Raw genomic sequence first — 13067 nt, 5'->3', positions numbered from 1 at the left:
CCTGTGATGGTCACCATCTGCTCAACTGCTTTCACCTGGGATAGCTTCCTCGTGACCCTCACAGGATGAGTGATATAGATAATTGATGCTTATGTGTTCTGCAAACAGTGGTATATATTTTTTTCCTACCCCACAAAGTAAGCGGCATTTACAACAATTTAACTATAAAGTTGGAACTGTATTGTTTTGCAGCAATACTTCTGCTATTATTCTATACTAGTTGTGAACGACTGTCTCATTTTGAGTTGTCATCTACAGCCATACAATCCGAATGGATTGAGGAACCAGCCCTGGATGAATATCAATGGCTAACATGACAAAAATAACATTTATAAACTTTACGAATGTTCAGTAATGCAGACTGACCACGATGGCACTCTGAGGAGATGGCTCCTTAAAGTAGTGTTTCATTTTATAACTGTAACTTTAAATGGCCCTACATTTGTGCACTGTGAGCTCTGCACTCCTCAAAGTAGCAGCTTTGTGTTTTCCCGGTGGAGGAGTGCTGACCGGTCGAGCTGGTGGGTGTTTGGTGTACGAATGGTGTGAAGAACCCTCAGCTGCCGTTTTCACTCCAACCGAGCACTTGACGCTCCATGCAAATAAGCCCACATATAGACCCACTCTATGTTTCACCTACACTCAACCCCACTCATTAATTTTCATTTTAAGGGGAGGCACCTCATGTTGCTTTTGTCATGGCAGTGCTACTAATAAAGATTGCCGCATAAGACGAATGTCAAACATTGACATTATCTGAACACATAATTGCTGTTCTTATTAAAGCCCTGTGTCGCCAGCTTGCACTCGGTCTCCTCTTAACACTTTGCTGTGAATTTAATAAAAACGTGATAGGGGATAGTTAGAAAAACATCAGCGTTGCAGCTACCACAGCCTTATTACGTAACCTGAAGCAACAACCAATTAAGTGGTAATAAAATATTTACACTGCCAAACCAAGGACACCAGGGGTGAAAGCTACATAATATGGGCCCGAGGAGGAGGTATTCTGTGTCTCCTTTTTACTGTTATGTTTGCAAAAACAGAGAATACGAGCTTAGCTAATACAAGCTGCTACAAATCAAAGAGCCTGGGCCAATTCGTAATTATGGCTTCTAGCCTCCCGGAGGGCTTTTTGGGTCATGCTAACGCATGAAATAAAGGAGGTGTTCAACACGGAGACGTCTTCACTTGCATATCCAGATTAGGACAATCCTTGTCATTTAGTTTTGTTGATTGGCCGAGGAACGTATAGCAATGAATCTGCATTCATGCCCGTGTGATGTTTATTAGTCCAAACTAATTGTGTTGGGTAATGTTCCTGCTCTGCATTTAATTCACATTGACTGCATTAATCATTGCAGGTGGTGCTTGCTTGTGCCTTAATCCAACATCCCTTCGATTCCAGATTTACTAGTTGATGAAATCACTACATTACTGCACTTTGTTTACATCAAACTTTTTTTCTCCCAGCTACAAACTGCCTGCCATTTTTTGTTCCTGGAAAGATGCCCTTAAATAAGTTACTTTTTGGTGAGAAATCTGAATAATAAAGGTGTGGGTTTGCGTCTGGTCACGGCAACCATCGTCTGGTCACGGCATCCAGCCTCTGCGGTCATTAAAAACATTCTTGTATTTATTCTTGAACAACAATGTCGATGGCGAAATACGACCGGGCTCTAGTGATTATTCATCCAAAAATAGCATGCACGTATTGGAAAAAGAACATTAAAAAATATGTGAGGCCAGCAGACTGAGTTCACTCCATTTTATTTTGATATATTTTCCAGACTGGTTTATATGACTCACACCACAATGACGAGAGACCAGGTAGCATCTTTTTTCAGTTAACATTAGTGGTATTTGAAAGTTGGCAGTTAGAAGTCTCAGCACATTCATTGGACACACCCCCTGCATTAGAAAGTGGGGACAACTACTTATTTTTTCACTATTTTAAATATTATTTTTTAACGTACAATTTTATCGCAAGAACAAATCAGTCCGGGCTGTGATCAACAACAGTCTTCTCTGTGGTGAAACAAATCAAGGAGGACCGTTAATTTTACTTTAGAGCAGGCATGTCCAGCTCCGGGCCTGGAGGACCGCTGTCCTGCCAGATATCCTGCTGAAACACACCTGATTCACATGATCAGCTCATCAACCAGTCCTGAATCAGCATTTGAATGATCCAGATTATTTGAATCAAGTGTGTTGCTCCTTGAAGAGCTGAAAAACAGGCATGGCCATGGCCCTTGAAGACCGACTTTGAACACTCCTGCTTTAGATACTCGAAGGAGACTAAAGTAATCTGTTGAGGTGACAATGTACAATGTTTTGACATGTATGTCTGTTTTCATCAAGCATGCGGTAAATAATTCTGTTAGATTTGTATATTTGTTTGCCTCCAGGCAGGCCTAATTTGGGTCGTAATCATGACAAACATTCTCTTGAACTGTAACGACAGCACTTATGTGCTAAATGTCACTTGTATTCAAATTGTTTTTGCTGGCCCAAACTTTCTAGCCAGAATAAAGGCTCTGTAAAATGAATGGTTTTTGGGTCTACTCATTTTCTCAATGTTTTCACCAACTGGGTTTCTTGCTCCTCTTTCCATGTAATTCTCAATGAAGCTATCGTGTTTGATATTTTTTTCTGGACGCCCTTCCCGATCTCAACATTCATTGTGGCAGTCAAGTAATATTTTCCAGAACCTTATTTGGATCATTTAAGCAGTGACGTGCAGTCAGGGGAGGCAGGGCAGGTGAGGCAGTGCCTCACCTGTCAAATGAAAAAATAAATTAAGCAGTTATATTCATTTAGTGATTTGTACTTTAAAGTTCGTTTCCATTTAACGTAACCACTTTTGGATGTTTTTTCAAAATCGCTGAATTTTCACATATACCGTTCAAATACTAAGTAGAGACGAGCGGTGAGGCAGCAGCCGGCTGAGCCTCACCATTGATTGTGCAATGACTATGCTAACTGTGCTGGCTTGCTCTGCAGTGAGACCGCATTGCTGTCCATCTGCATATCGCTATTATAGTGTTCCAAAACTTTTAGTATATGAACAAAATGTATACACTTTAGCTGGTGTATATCATGTAGAGTCACTGTACATTATAAACACTGTACTACAGTACGTCTGTGTAAGCTCTCAGTCGTACAGGAGTGGTCCATCGATGAGAAGGTTTCTTCAGCCGTCATTTGTACAAATTTGAAGGTTTCGGACGTTTCGCCTCCTATCCAAGAGGCTTCGTCAGCGAACTAAAGTCTGACTGGTCGTATCGGCCCTATTTATATATCACTAATGTCCAGCCATGACGGCGCCGGACACGGCTATGATAGGTCCCTACTCTCAGGTTGGGGGGAGCAGTACATTTGCACCTAAAAGCTAGCAACCACTCATTTGACGACAATGAGGTTAAAATCTTAGCGAAAGAACATTGATGGTTTGAAAGGGGGGTAAAAGAAGCGAATCTTATAAAACAACAAAATCCTTCATTAAACCGGTCTGGTGGGGTGAGGTTCAATTTGGATCGTTCTTACAATAGCCTGCTTAGGCAAAACAGGTTAGGCAACATTCGTAATGCTGATGAGGTGATACCGGTGGGAGTGGGGGAAATGGGCCAGTCGTTAGTCAGGAATGTAGGAACAATCAGTGGGGCCACAGGGAGTGGTCCTCTGCTCCCCCCAACCTGAGAGTAGGGACCTATCATAGCTGTGTCCGGCGCCGCCATGGCTGGACATTAGGGATATATAAATAGGGCCGATATGACCAGTCAGACTTTAGTTCGCTGACGAAGCCTCTTGGATAGGAGGCGAAACGTCCGAAACCTTCAAATTTGTACAGATGACGGCTGAAGAAACCTTCTCATCGACTGTACTACAGTGTTTATTTTATTTTATTTTGATCAAAACGGTGTGCGTAGGTGAGGCACATAGTTCTCCTGCCTCATGACAGGGGGCGCTGGTGATTACAGATTCTTCTTGCATCTCCTTGGCTGCACAATAATAGAATTAGCGAGACCAAGCTACAGTAAACAGTGAACAAGATAAGTGCAACCATCCAGTCATTTTTTCGTGTTGGTTGGCCTTATTTTCAGAATGGAGGATTACATATCTAAATTGAAAGAAATAGAGAGACTTTTAAAACTGAAGAAGGATAAGGAAGGCTTCTACAAAGAGGTTATCAATGCCTTTCTTCAGAAGGAGCGGCGCATTTATTAGTAAAGGTAACACGATAATCACGTTTTTTTATTCTTTTTTTCTATGCTACAGTTTATATAAAGAATGCTGACATGACATTTTAAAACAAACATGTTAACTGTTGTCAATCAAATGGTGAATAAGCTGCTCTGTAGAGTTCATGTTTGTAAATCTGATTGTGATGACATCAGTGCCTCACCAGCCATGAACCTCACCGCCCGTCACTGCATTTAAGCCATGCCATTAATTAGCTCAGCAACCCTCCTGAATTGAAGGATGTTGTTTAAGAATAGTTGGGAACAGAGCAATGGACCCGGGCAAGACCTGATTTGTTCCTTTCAGCTTCCAGATGGAACCATGCCAGTACTTAGTCAGCTGTCGGTAACTCTTGTTTGGGTTCCCCCAATGGCTCCACCCTGCTCTTACTCCCTGCAAGCAGGCACATTGTACTACAGTTTTGGCAAGCTCATGCTCACACAGATTGAATAAAAAGCATAGGGGGGCTTAATTTGTTCATTAGCTACGTTCGAAGAAAGGCAACAGTGTGCGGACAAGTTGCTTGTTTTTATTTTTATCTCAATTTAATTTTGGGGGTTGAGATCATTTATTTTCTGGAGTGTTGTCAGTGTTTTGGTTAAAAAAAAAGGTCCGGCCCATTAAGAAGTGGCAAAATATGTTTATCTGGATCCCATTACAAGTGCACTATATATATAGATGGCCATGCTTACCCAAATGTTCCTAATGAGCGAGACCCTGGATGGCGTCATGAGGTTCCTGTGGGCATAGGTTCCGGCTCGTTATCACCACACAGGGGCATTGATCTCATCGCCACATGCATGCTTATCCCCTTCCCAGCCTCCCAACGACATAGACTCGCGACTAGCTAATGAATTATGTGGACACATTGATCATGTGATTGAGAGCCATCTTTTCGCACTCAGGGTCAATGTCAGCTCGTTTTCAGAGTGCTCATGGAAAAGCTTAGCTTCCAAAGTATCTGGCCAGTCATGATGGTACATTTATGTGTCAATTCATTTCCACTTTTTAGAATGTGAAACCAGCTCATTTTTTAATTTATGGGAACACACAGACGGCTTTAGGATCATTTGACAAAAAGCTTTTGACAAGATGACATAGCCACTATTCTTGAATATTTATTGGCCATCCTATATTTTTAAACAACAGGCAATGTCTTCTTTTGGGTTTTTAAACTTAGTAAATACACACTTGAGCAATATTTTATTTACCTGTTTGTGTGCAACCGTATATGATTGCGGTGAGCAATGCCGTGTTCTGTAACTCAAATAAGATGCTGTTTTTACTTTCCTGAAAATGTGTGTTTCGGAGACAGCAGGAAAGGGGGGTGTTCTTCCCTTAAGCTATAACACACCATAGATATCCTACACTCATGTATACATGAGCATAAAGACATATCAATAGCCCCGGATAAATCTTTGTTTCTTTCTACAATTATGATCCCATTGTTTACTTCCCAACGATCTCACTCATTCGAACAAAATTCAATGAATATTATTTTATTTACTGTGAACATAAGTAACAGTGGAGAGCACAGACCACAGCGAACTGCTTTGTCTGGAAGTGTCTTTCACCCCCACACTTCTGCCCCGCCCCCCACCTGTCCTCCCTTCAGACTTTGTTTCAAGGCTTTGCGTTAAGGCATCCTCTCTAAGGACACCCAAAGACATCCATCTTGAGCTCTCTGCACACAGGTCCATTTTGTTTCTCTCTCTGTGCCCCAAGATAAATATACAGCTTGTTTTTATTCCCTGGTAGTGATGGATCATGTCGAAAAAAGTAAAGGAAACACTTTTTTGAAAGTGAATCAGTATATGGTGGAGGGATAACACGCATAAGGGGAAGTAAAAGAAGAGTCACAATGAGATACAGGAGGGTTTATGTTGCCAATTCAAGGACTGCAATACTCCACAAGCTATCTTTGAGGCATGTTGCAGCTTGCTGGGCCAAAGTCAAAGCAGCCACCACACTTGGAAGTCATAAGGGCGGCCTGTGCAGTTCTGAGCTGTTGCTTCGAGCTGCTGGCACACCCGGGTCTCCCAGGCCAACCTATGCTCTTCTTTGCTTGGCTAAAGATTTTTTTTTATTCCAGGGGAATCCCAGAGTCACATTCAGTGTACAATTGCAGTCACTGCGTGCCACAACCATATTTTCAGCCTTGAGGGTTTTTTTCCTCCTAACATTCATCATCACCATCATTATAACAGATAAATAATCCTGATTTAGCACCCTTTGTAACTCGGCACCAATTGTGAAAGCACTTTCTACTTTTGGATGTAACAGGAAGCCACAAAATACACCCCCAAATGGGTTTGTCCGACAAAAAGACTTCAACCACATTTTTTTTAACTTTTCGCCCCATTGGGAAGATTTTATCCTAACAGTGTGAAATAAATTTTCTACATGGGTAAACTGTAACCATTAGTGGTTGAATTTTAATGAAGAGATCTTAGGTCTTCCAAGTGTCCGGATTCTAAGCTATGCTATAATTTTAATGACAAAACATTTTGGTTGGGGGGAGAAGAGGAAAGCAATTTTAAAGCCGAGTCTCCCTGGCTCTCTAAGAGGGAGAGGTTTGGCAGCTCCCTTCGAATTGATAGCTATTTAGCTCACAGATAGCCATCTGTTTTAATGCATTAATTTTGTATTAACAGTGCTGCCAAATGTAATGGTAGAAATTAGGGTCTGGACTTAATGGCTTGTGGTTTTGCGTACGTGCACAAGTCTGTCTGTGCATGTGTGTTTATATGTGTTGTGCTTTTTGTCTATACTTTTATTTGTGTCTGTGTGCGCGTGCTGTATTATAAAGCTCCATTGGGAGCTATTCACCGGAATTATCGTCTCTGCGTCTCCCATCCACCCTTCCTGTAATACCCACCTCAATTTTACGTGAGTCCGACTCTCACCAACCACACAGTTTTGTGTTAAAGGTGCACTTTTACTTGCATGTTTAAGTGGATAGAAATGTAGATGTATGCCGTGCCCTTGGTGGGTGGTGAAACTGATGCAGGCGTTGGGTGCCCACTCAAAGGGCAAGGTGCACTGTGGAGTTGTGAGTCAGAGGATGGGGTGGTGCCCATCTCTTTCTCACTTTACCTGAAAAAGCACAGAGCAACTGCCTCCGCAGAGAGAGGGAAGGAGCACCACCCCTGGACAATCTGTCTTTGATTTTACAGGCTGATAGATTCCACATTTAAATGTATACATGTTAGGGCCATGTACACATAAATTTTGTCAAGCTGATGCCGGATCCGATATTTGGCAGGATAAAATTGCTCTGATTAATTGGCCTTTTTAAATTTAAAAATATATGTTGGGGTAAGTTAATGAATACAACCAGAAAGATATGCAAGGCAGGCAGACTATTGACTATGTTCAGTCAATTCACACTGACTGACTATATACTGTAACTCGTTGACAATATGTTGTCCTTCTGTATTTCTTCAATTTATGAACATAGAAGAAAATGTACAGATCCCCCTCCCCTAAACATCCTTGTCTTTCTTATCTTGTAATTTGGTGAATGACTTTTCAAACACATTTTAGAGTTCGTTGTACTAAGTTCATCCTGTCTACTTGATATCTAATTTAAAGCAGATGCTTTACTTACAGAGAGTGTAGGTGTTCAAATACCTGACATGTTTCGGCATATACTTCCGCCTTCGTCGTATACTTCGACGAAGGCGGAAGTATACGCCGAAACATGTCAGGTATTTGAACACCTACACTGTCTGTAAGTAAAGCATCTGCTTTAAATTACATTTTAGAGTTGTTTATTTCTCCAGTTCAGCATCCCGAAGCTTTGCATTGTTTTTTTGTCATATTAGTCATTTCTTGACCTTGACTACCATATTTTCCGCACTATAAGGCACACCTAAAGGCCTTCAATTTCTTCAAAAGCTGACCATGTGCCTTTAATCCGGTGCGCTTATACATAGAAATATGTCGTTCGTTGAAGGTGCACTTTATAATCTGGTACGTCATAATGTCCAGAAAATCCAGTACTCACAAACGAAGCGTTTTTTTTTTTTTTTTTTTTTTGGAAGATCAGACTTCCAATGGTTAATGATGACAATGTTAACATACAGCACACCCCAGAACTTGTGCTGAATGCATTTGAGGCCGTTACACTTATTGGATCCATGCCCCTGTCATGGCAAACCTCCCCCGCTGCAATTTGCTCCACAGCACCCCGTCTCCTGAGGCCTCCATAGGGTGATTAGAAAACCCAGAGCCATGCAGAACAACTCCTTCCAGCTTAACATGACTTTTTCATTAAGCTGGTAAATTCCTGCACTCCCAGTTGTAGGTGATTTATCAACAAGCGGCTTCATTGCAGATTCATAGGAAACAGACACAGTTCTGTCTGTCTTATGCATTATGTTAGTGTGCACATGTGAAATAGTGGCGGAGATGGGGCCAATTCTGTTTACTGTATCCCCCCCCCCCCTGTGAAATACAATCTCGGAGCATTTACTGATATGTGTTTTATGCTATCATGTCAACTTAGTGGTTATAGACTGTAAGTGAGTGCGAGCTGACAACCATCCTGCTGGTTGAGCTTCAACCGTGTTGACTGACTCTGAGCCGCACCCAGCTGCCCAGGGTCACGGCAGGAGCAGAGGTGGTGCAAGGGCTGCTTTACAGGTACAATTGTTTGATGTTATAGACTGAGCTACAGGCACTGGAACAAGCCACTCTTAGCTCTGTTGAGGCCACGGTCCTCGCCAGTCAGTCTACAGGTGAATTATGGCTCACGCTGGAGCAGCCGGTCTCAGGTTTACTCCTATATAAACCCCGGGCTTTTTATGGGAAACTATAAAACTCCCAGCATTTTTCCCCTACCTCCTGAGACGAGCTTTGAAGTTTTAGTCAGGTGCTGTCATTTTTTTCTTATCCAACTTGACTTCACATAGATGTCTAGGTCTGTGAGTCATTTGCAGTGAAAATTTGTTTTAATTCAGGACATCTGCTAGGACTAAGAGCGGTTCGCGTTGATGGATTTGGTGTTGTCTCTTACGAATCTCTCTGCGCCTCACTTCCGATGCAATATTTGTGCACTGAGGAAAAGTGAGGGGAGTGGGGGTCCTCATAATATCTACCACCACCTATTCATGACATCATGGATAGCTTAAAATGAGGAGAGAAAAGAGAGCATGCAGAGACAGGGCCTTCTGCAATCACCTAATAACTCTATTACATTGTACTGTGGGGCTTCCAAAAAAAGGAGGTTGAAGAAAGAGCTTTTCCTTTTCCCCGGAAGCGGCGTCTTAATACACATTTTAGTTGTTAAAAAGACGAATATGAAACACAAAAAAATGTAATACAATGTCTTGCAATTCCTCACGGAAATATTATAATATTACCAGAAAGAAGCCAACGGTGGGACACAGTGACACACGCCTGTCAAGGACGTTTACCATGGTTGACATTTTCATCTCTATCCTTTTCCCCTTTTCGTTGATATCTGATTTGAATGGTATGTGATTACATTGACAATGTGTGCAGGACATCTAGCTTGGTTTTGACATGTCTTCAGAGACTTTATGTGAGGCTGAGGCAGGAGATTAATGATCTTGTGGAGAGGTTCAAGCTTTATGCAAACAATGGGGGAAAATGTTGGCAGTGCAAAGTAGACTCAGCGTACAACTTGAATCTTTGCCTCTTTTAATTAGATGAATAGAAAAATAAATGGTAAACTGCTTAGTTTATATCTTCTTTTCCTATCGGCTTTTCCCTTCAAGGGGTTGTCCTCCATATTCAGAGGTTTGATTTGCATGTTTGTTTTGGCCAAGCTTTTACATCGGATGCCCTTCCTGACACAACACTCTGTATCTATCCGGGCTTGGGACCGGCACAATAAGACACTGGCTTGTGTCCCCTTGTGGCTACAGAACAAGCAACTGTATGAACTTGATAAAGATGAAGATGCTTATGAAAAGGCTCCCAAACACAAAATGGTCATCGGCATAGCAGCATTCAAACAAATCAAAACTATACTCACCATTTGATGACAATGCTCTGATCTTACTGTGAAATGGGCATCTCTATATAAACAGTTAAAAAAAACAGTCCTGATCACTGACATGCGGCCACATTCTTAGGACCCAACTCCCAACTTCCAAAATTTCAATTGGTTACCAATACTAGCGTGCTTCATTTTCTCACCTGTGTTATATTTGGATGTCGTACACTATTAGATTTGAATCCATACACGAGCGTCAAATAGTAACTGTATACTTACTCAGCCAAAATGTATGTCCACGAGACATGTGTACAAAATGAGCCACCATGGGCCGACTGAGGCCGACTGTTGATTGCTTCAGCAAACAACATAGGTTGATTCAGAACTAATGGACTTTGTTCGCTATGGACGGACATTTTGAATTCCAAATAGACACTACTGTTTCTGTTGATTATATCCATTAAATTCGATGTCCGTTGATTCCGGATCTGTTAAATCGAGATTACAACGCATATTTCTTCTTGTCAAACCAGAACAAATGGAAAACGTCTGCTGATTGACATTGAGTGCAGGCACATCAAACACCCAGCTGGATGCCGCCGGAGTGTGATGTTGAGGTGTCAAATGACAGATGTGGCACAAGTGTCCATGCAGAGCGAGGGGCTCTTAAGAAGCAACCAGTGAGATACTTTAAGATAATGGTCAATAACTGGCTTGCTCACACCAGGTCCGGTCTTGCATCATTGATTGAGCAATGCAGGAGGTAATTAGACTTGAGGCTCTAGTGTGACATGTCTTTGTCGTACTATGGTGTCACTTGGGGTGTATTTTGATACTGCTGGGTGAAGGCTGAAGGCCTGCACGAGTGTCTCTGTTTAGCCACGGAGGAAGTGATGGGTTTGACTGGTCAATACCAATGCTGATTTACTGTCCTACGCTGGTCGTCCTCCTGTTGCGGAATTTTCCGGTGGCCCTCTTGCCTTTCAAGGCGTGCGTTGCCGCGCTCCATGATGAAGTTGGGATTTAACTCGCTTTGATCAATATTTAGTATCCCGAGCGTGAAACAGGCAGATGTTTGGAGTTTTCTTTTCGGAGGTGGGAGGCTTGTGTTGAGTGAAGGGAATCAATGCTCTTTCCGTCTGCTGGTCTGCCGAGCTCATGGCTTCTGAAGACTAGCTGATGCTGTTGCTGTCCGCTTTTGCATTCGGGAGACTTTTGTGCCCCCCGCCACCACCCACCCTACGCCCAGGGCTCTCTTGTTCTGTTAGGGTGCTAATACAGACACTCAGTGCAGACAAAGTGCACAGTCCAAACAGTTGTTCTGAAATGGAAGAGATCTGGATGTTAAACAACAGGACTGTGATTGTGAATTGATTTGTTCATTTGCCAACTGTGTGAGCAAAAGTACCGTCCACAAGAACCACTTTCTCACTTTTTCTCTCTTTGCTCTCTCTCTCTCTCTCTTTCTCTCTCTCCCCGTTTCCTCCCACAGCACCTGCAGCAGCACGAAAATGCGGTGGAGGGTGATGCCTGCTACTACCACTGCATGCTGTGCAACTACTCGACCAAGGCCAAGCTCAACCTGATCCAGCATGTGCGCTCCATGAAGCACCAGCGCAGCGAGAGCCTCAGGAAGCTGCAGCGCTTGCAGAAGGGCCTGCCTGAGGACGATGAAGACCTCAGCTCCATCTTTACCATTCGCAAATGCCCCTCTTCAGATACAGGTGAGACATCTTCTGTTGTGTCTTTCATCTCTGTTTTAAATTGACTATGTGCACAAAATGTGAGAGTCAACTTCCCACTAAACCTAAATTAAACATTTGTTGTCCTTTTGCATCTATACCAAGTAGCACTCCTTTGGGAAGACTTTCTACAATATGTTGGAGTGTCTGTGGCAGTTTTTACTTGTTTGCCATTCATGAGATTCAATGGTACAGCTTTTGTACTTGAAATCCTTGAGAGACAAGCTCACAATGTACAGTATGGTGAAGTTCATCTCAGGGGAGATTGGTTGTGTGTCAGGCAGAACTCGCAGATTCTTCCAAGTCAAACAAATTTAAATATGCCTTTGTGCACCTAGCATTTTTGCACTGGGGACAGGAAAGTGGCCTTCAGAGTTGAATGCATAAAAATGCCCCAAGTTAATCAGTCACACACAAACACCGATTGACTATTAAGTATTTTGTTATTTTTGCTGCATATGCATGTGCCTCTTTATGAACACATCATCAGGTCAGTGACATAAAGTGCAATCATATTCATAATGGAATGACTTCGACATGATCAAGAATAAGGAGGCCATGACTTTCCTTACAAATAAAACAATCAAAGTTAATCAGTTGTATTAAGTTCATCTTGTCTACTTGATATCTAATTTAAAACAGATTCTTATCTTACAGACAGTGTATTGTCGGTGTTCAAATACCTGACATGTTTCAGCATCTACTTCCGCCTTCGTCAGAATGTCGCGCCATTTTCAGCTGGTGTTGCTATGGGGGCGTGACCTACCGGTCAGCAACACCAGCTGAAAATGGCGCGTCACAACAACATCCGCGACACTCTGACGAAGGCGGAAGTAGACGCCGAAACATGTCAGGTATTTGAACACCGGCAATACACTGTCTGTAAAATAAGAATCTGTTTTAAATAAAAGTTAATCACTTGAATTCAAAACAGTTTTTGTATCTATTTATTCATCAATTGAATGTACCTGTAAACATAAAGTACATTTTTTGGAAATGGGACCCAACACAGAAATTACTGTTTTTTTAACAACCGTTACAAAATGTAATTGTTAAAACAATCAACTTGATAAAAGCCATGTCAAATCATATCTGGGTTAGGATTAAGGTTAGGTAAT

The 13067-nt window shown here is 42.1% G+C and overlaps 1 protein-coding gene across 3 annotated transcripts in view; it reads left to right on the top strand.

The window, feature by feature from the left end:
- Positions 1-13067, top strand: part of zfhx3b (zinc finger homeobox 3b) — a 181948-nt gene that overhangs the window by 94767 nt on the left and 74114 nt on the right. For all 3 annotated transcript variants that reach the window (XM_088992505.1, XM_088992506.1, XM_088992504.1), the window contains exon 5: positions 11700-11931. In XM_088992505.1, coding sequence (XP_088848631.1) covers positions 11700-11931 — 232 coding nt within the window. The remainder of the gene's footprint in view (positions 1-11699; positions 11932-13067) is intronic.

The sequence above is a fragment of the Hippocampus bargibanti genome, linkage group LG03 (assembly GCF_051943395.1).
Source record: "Hippocampus bargibanti isolate YZ-2025 linkage group LG03, ASM5194339v1, whole genome shotgun sequence".
NCBI lineage: Eukaryota > Metazoa > Chordata > Actinopteri > Syngnathiformes > Syngnathidae > Hippocampus > Hippocampus bargibanti.
This window is presented reverse-complemented; position numbering and strand designations above follow the sequence as displayed.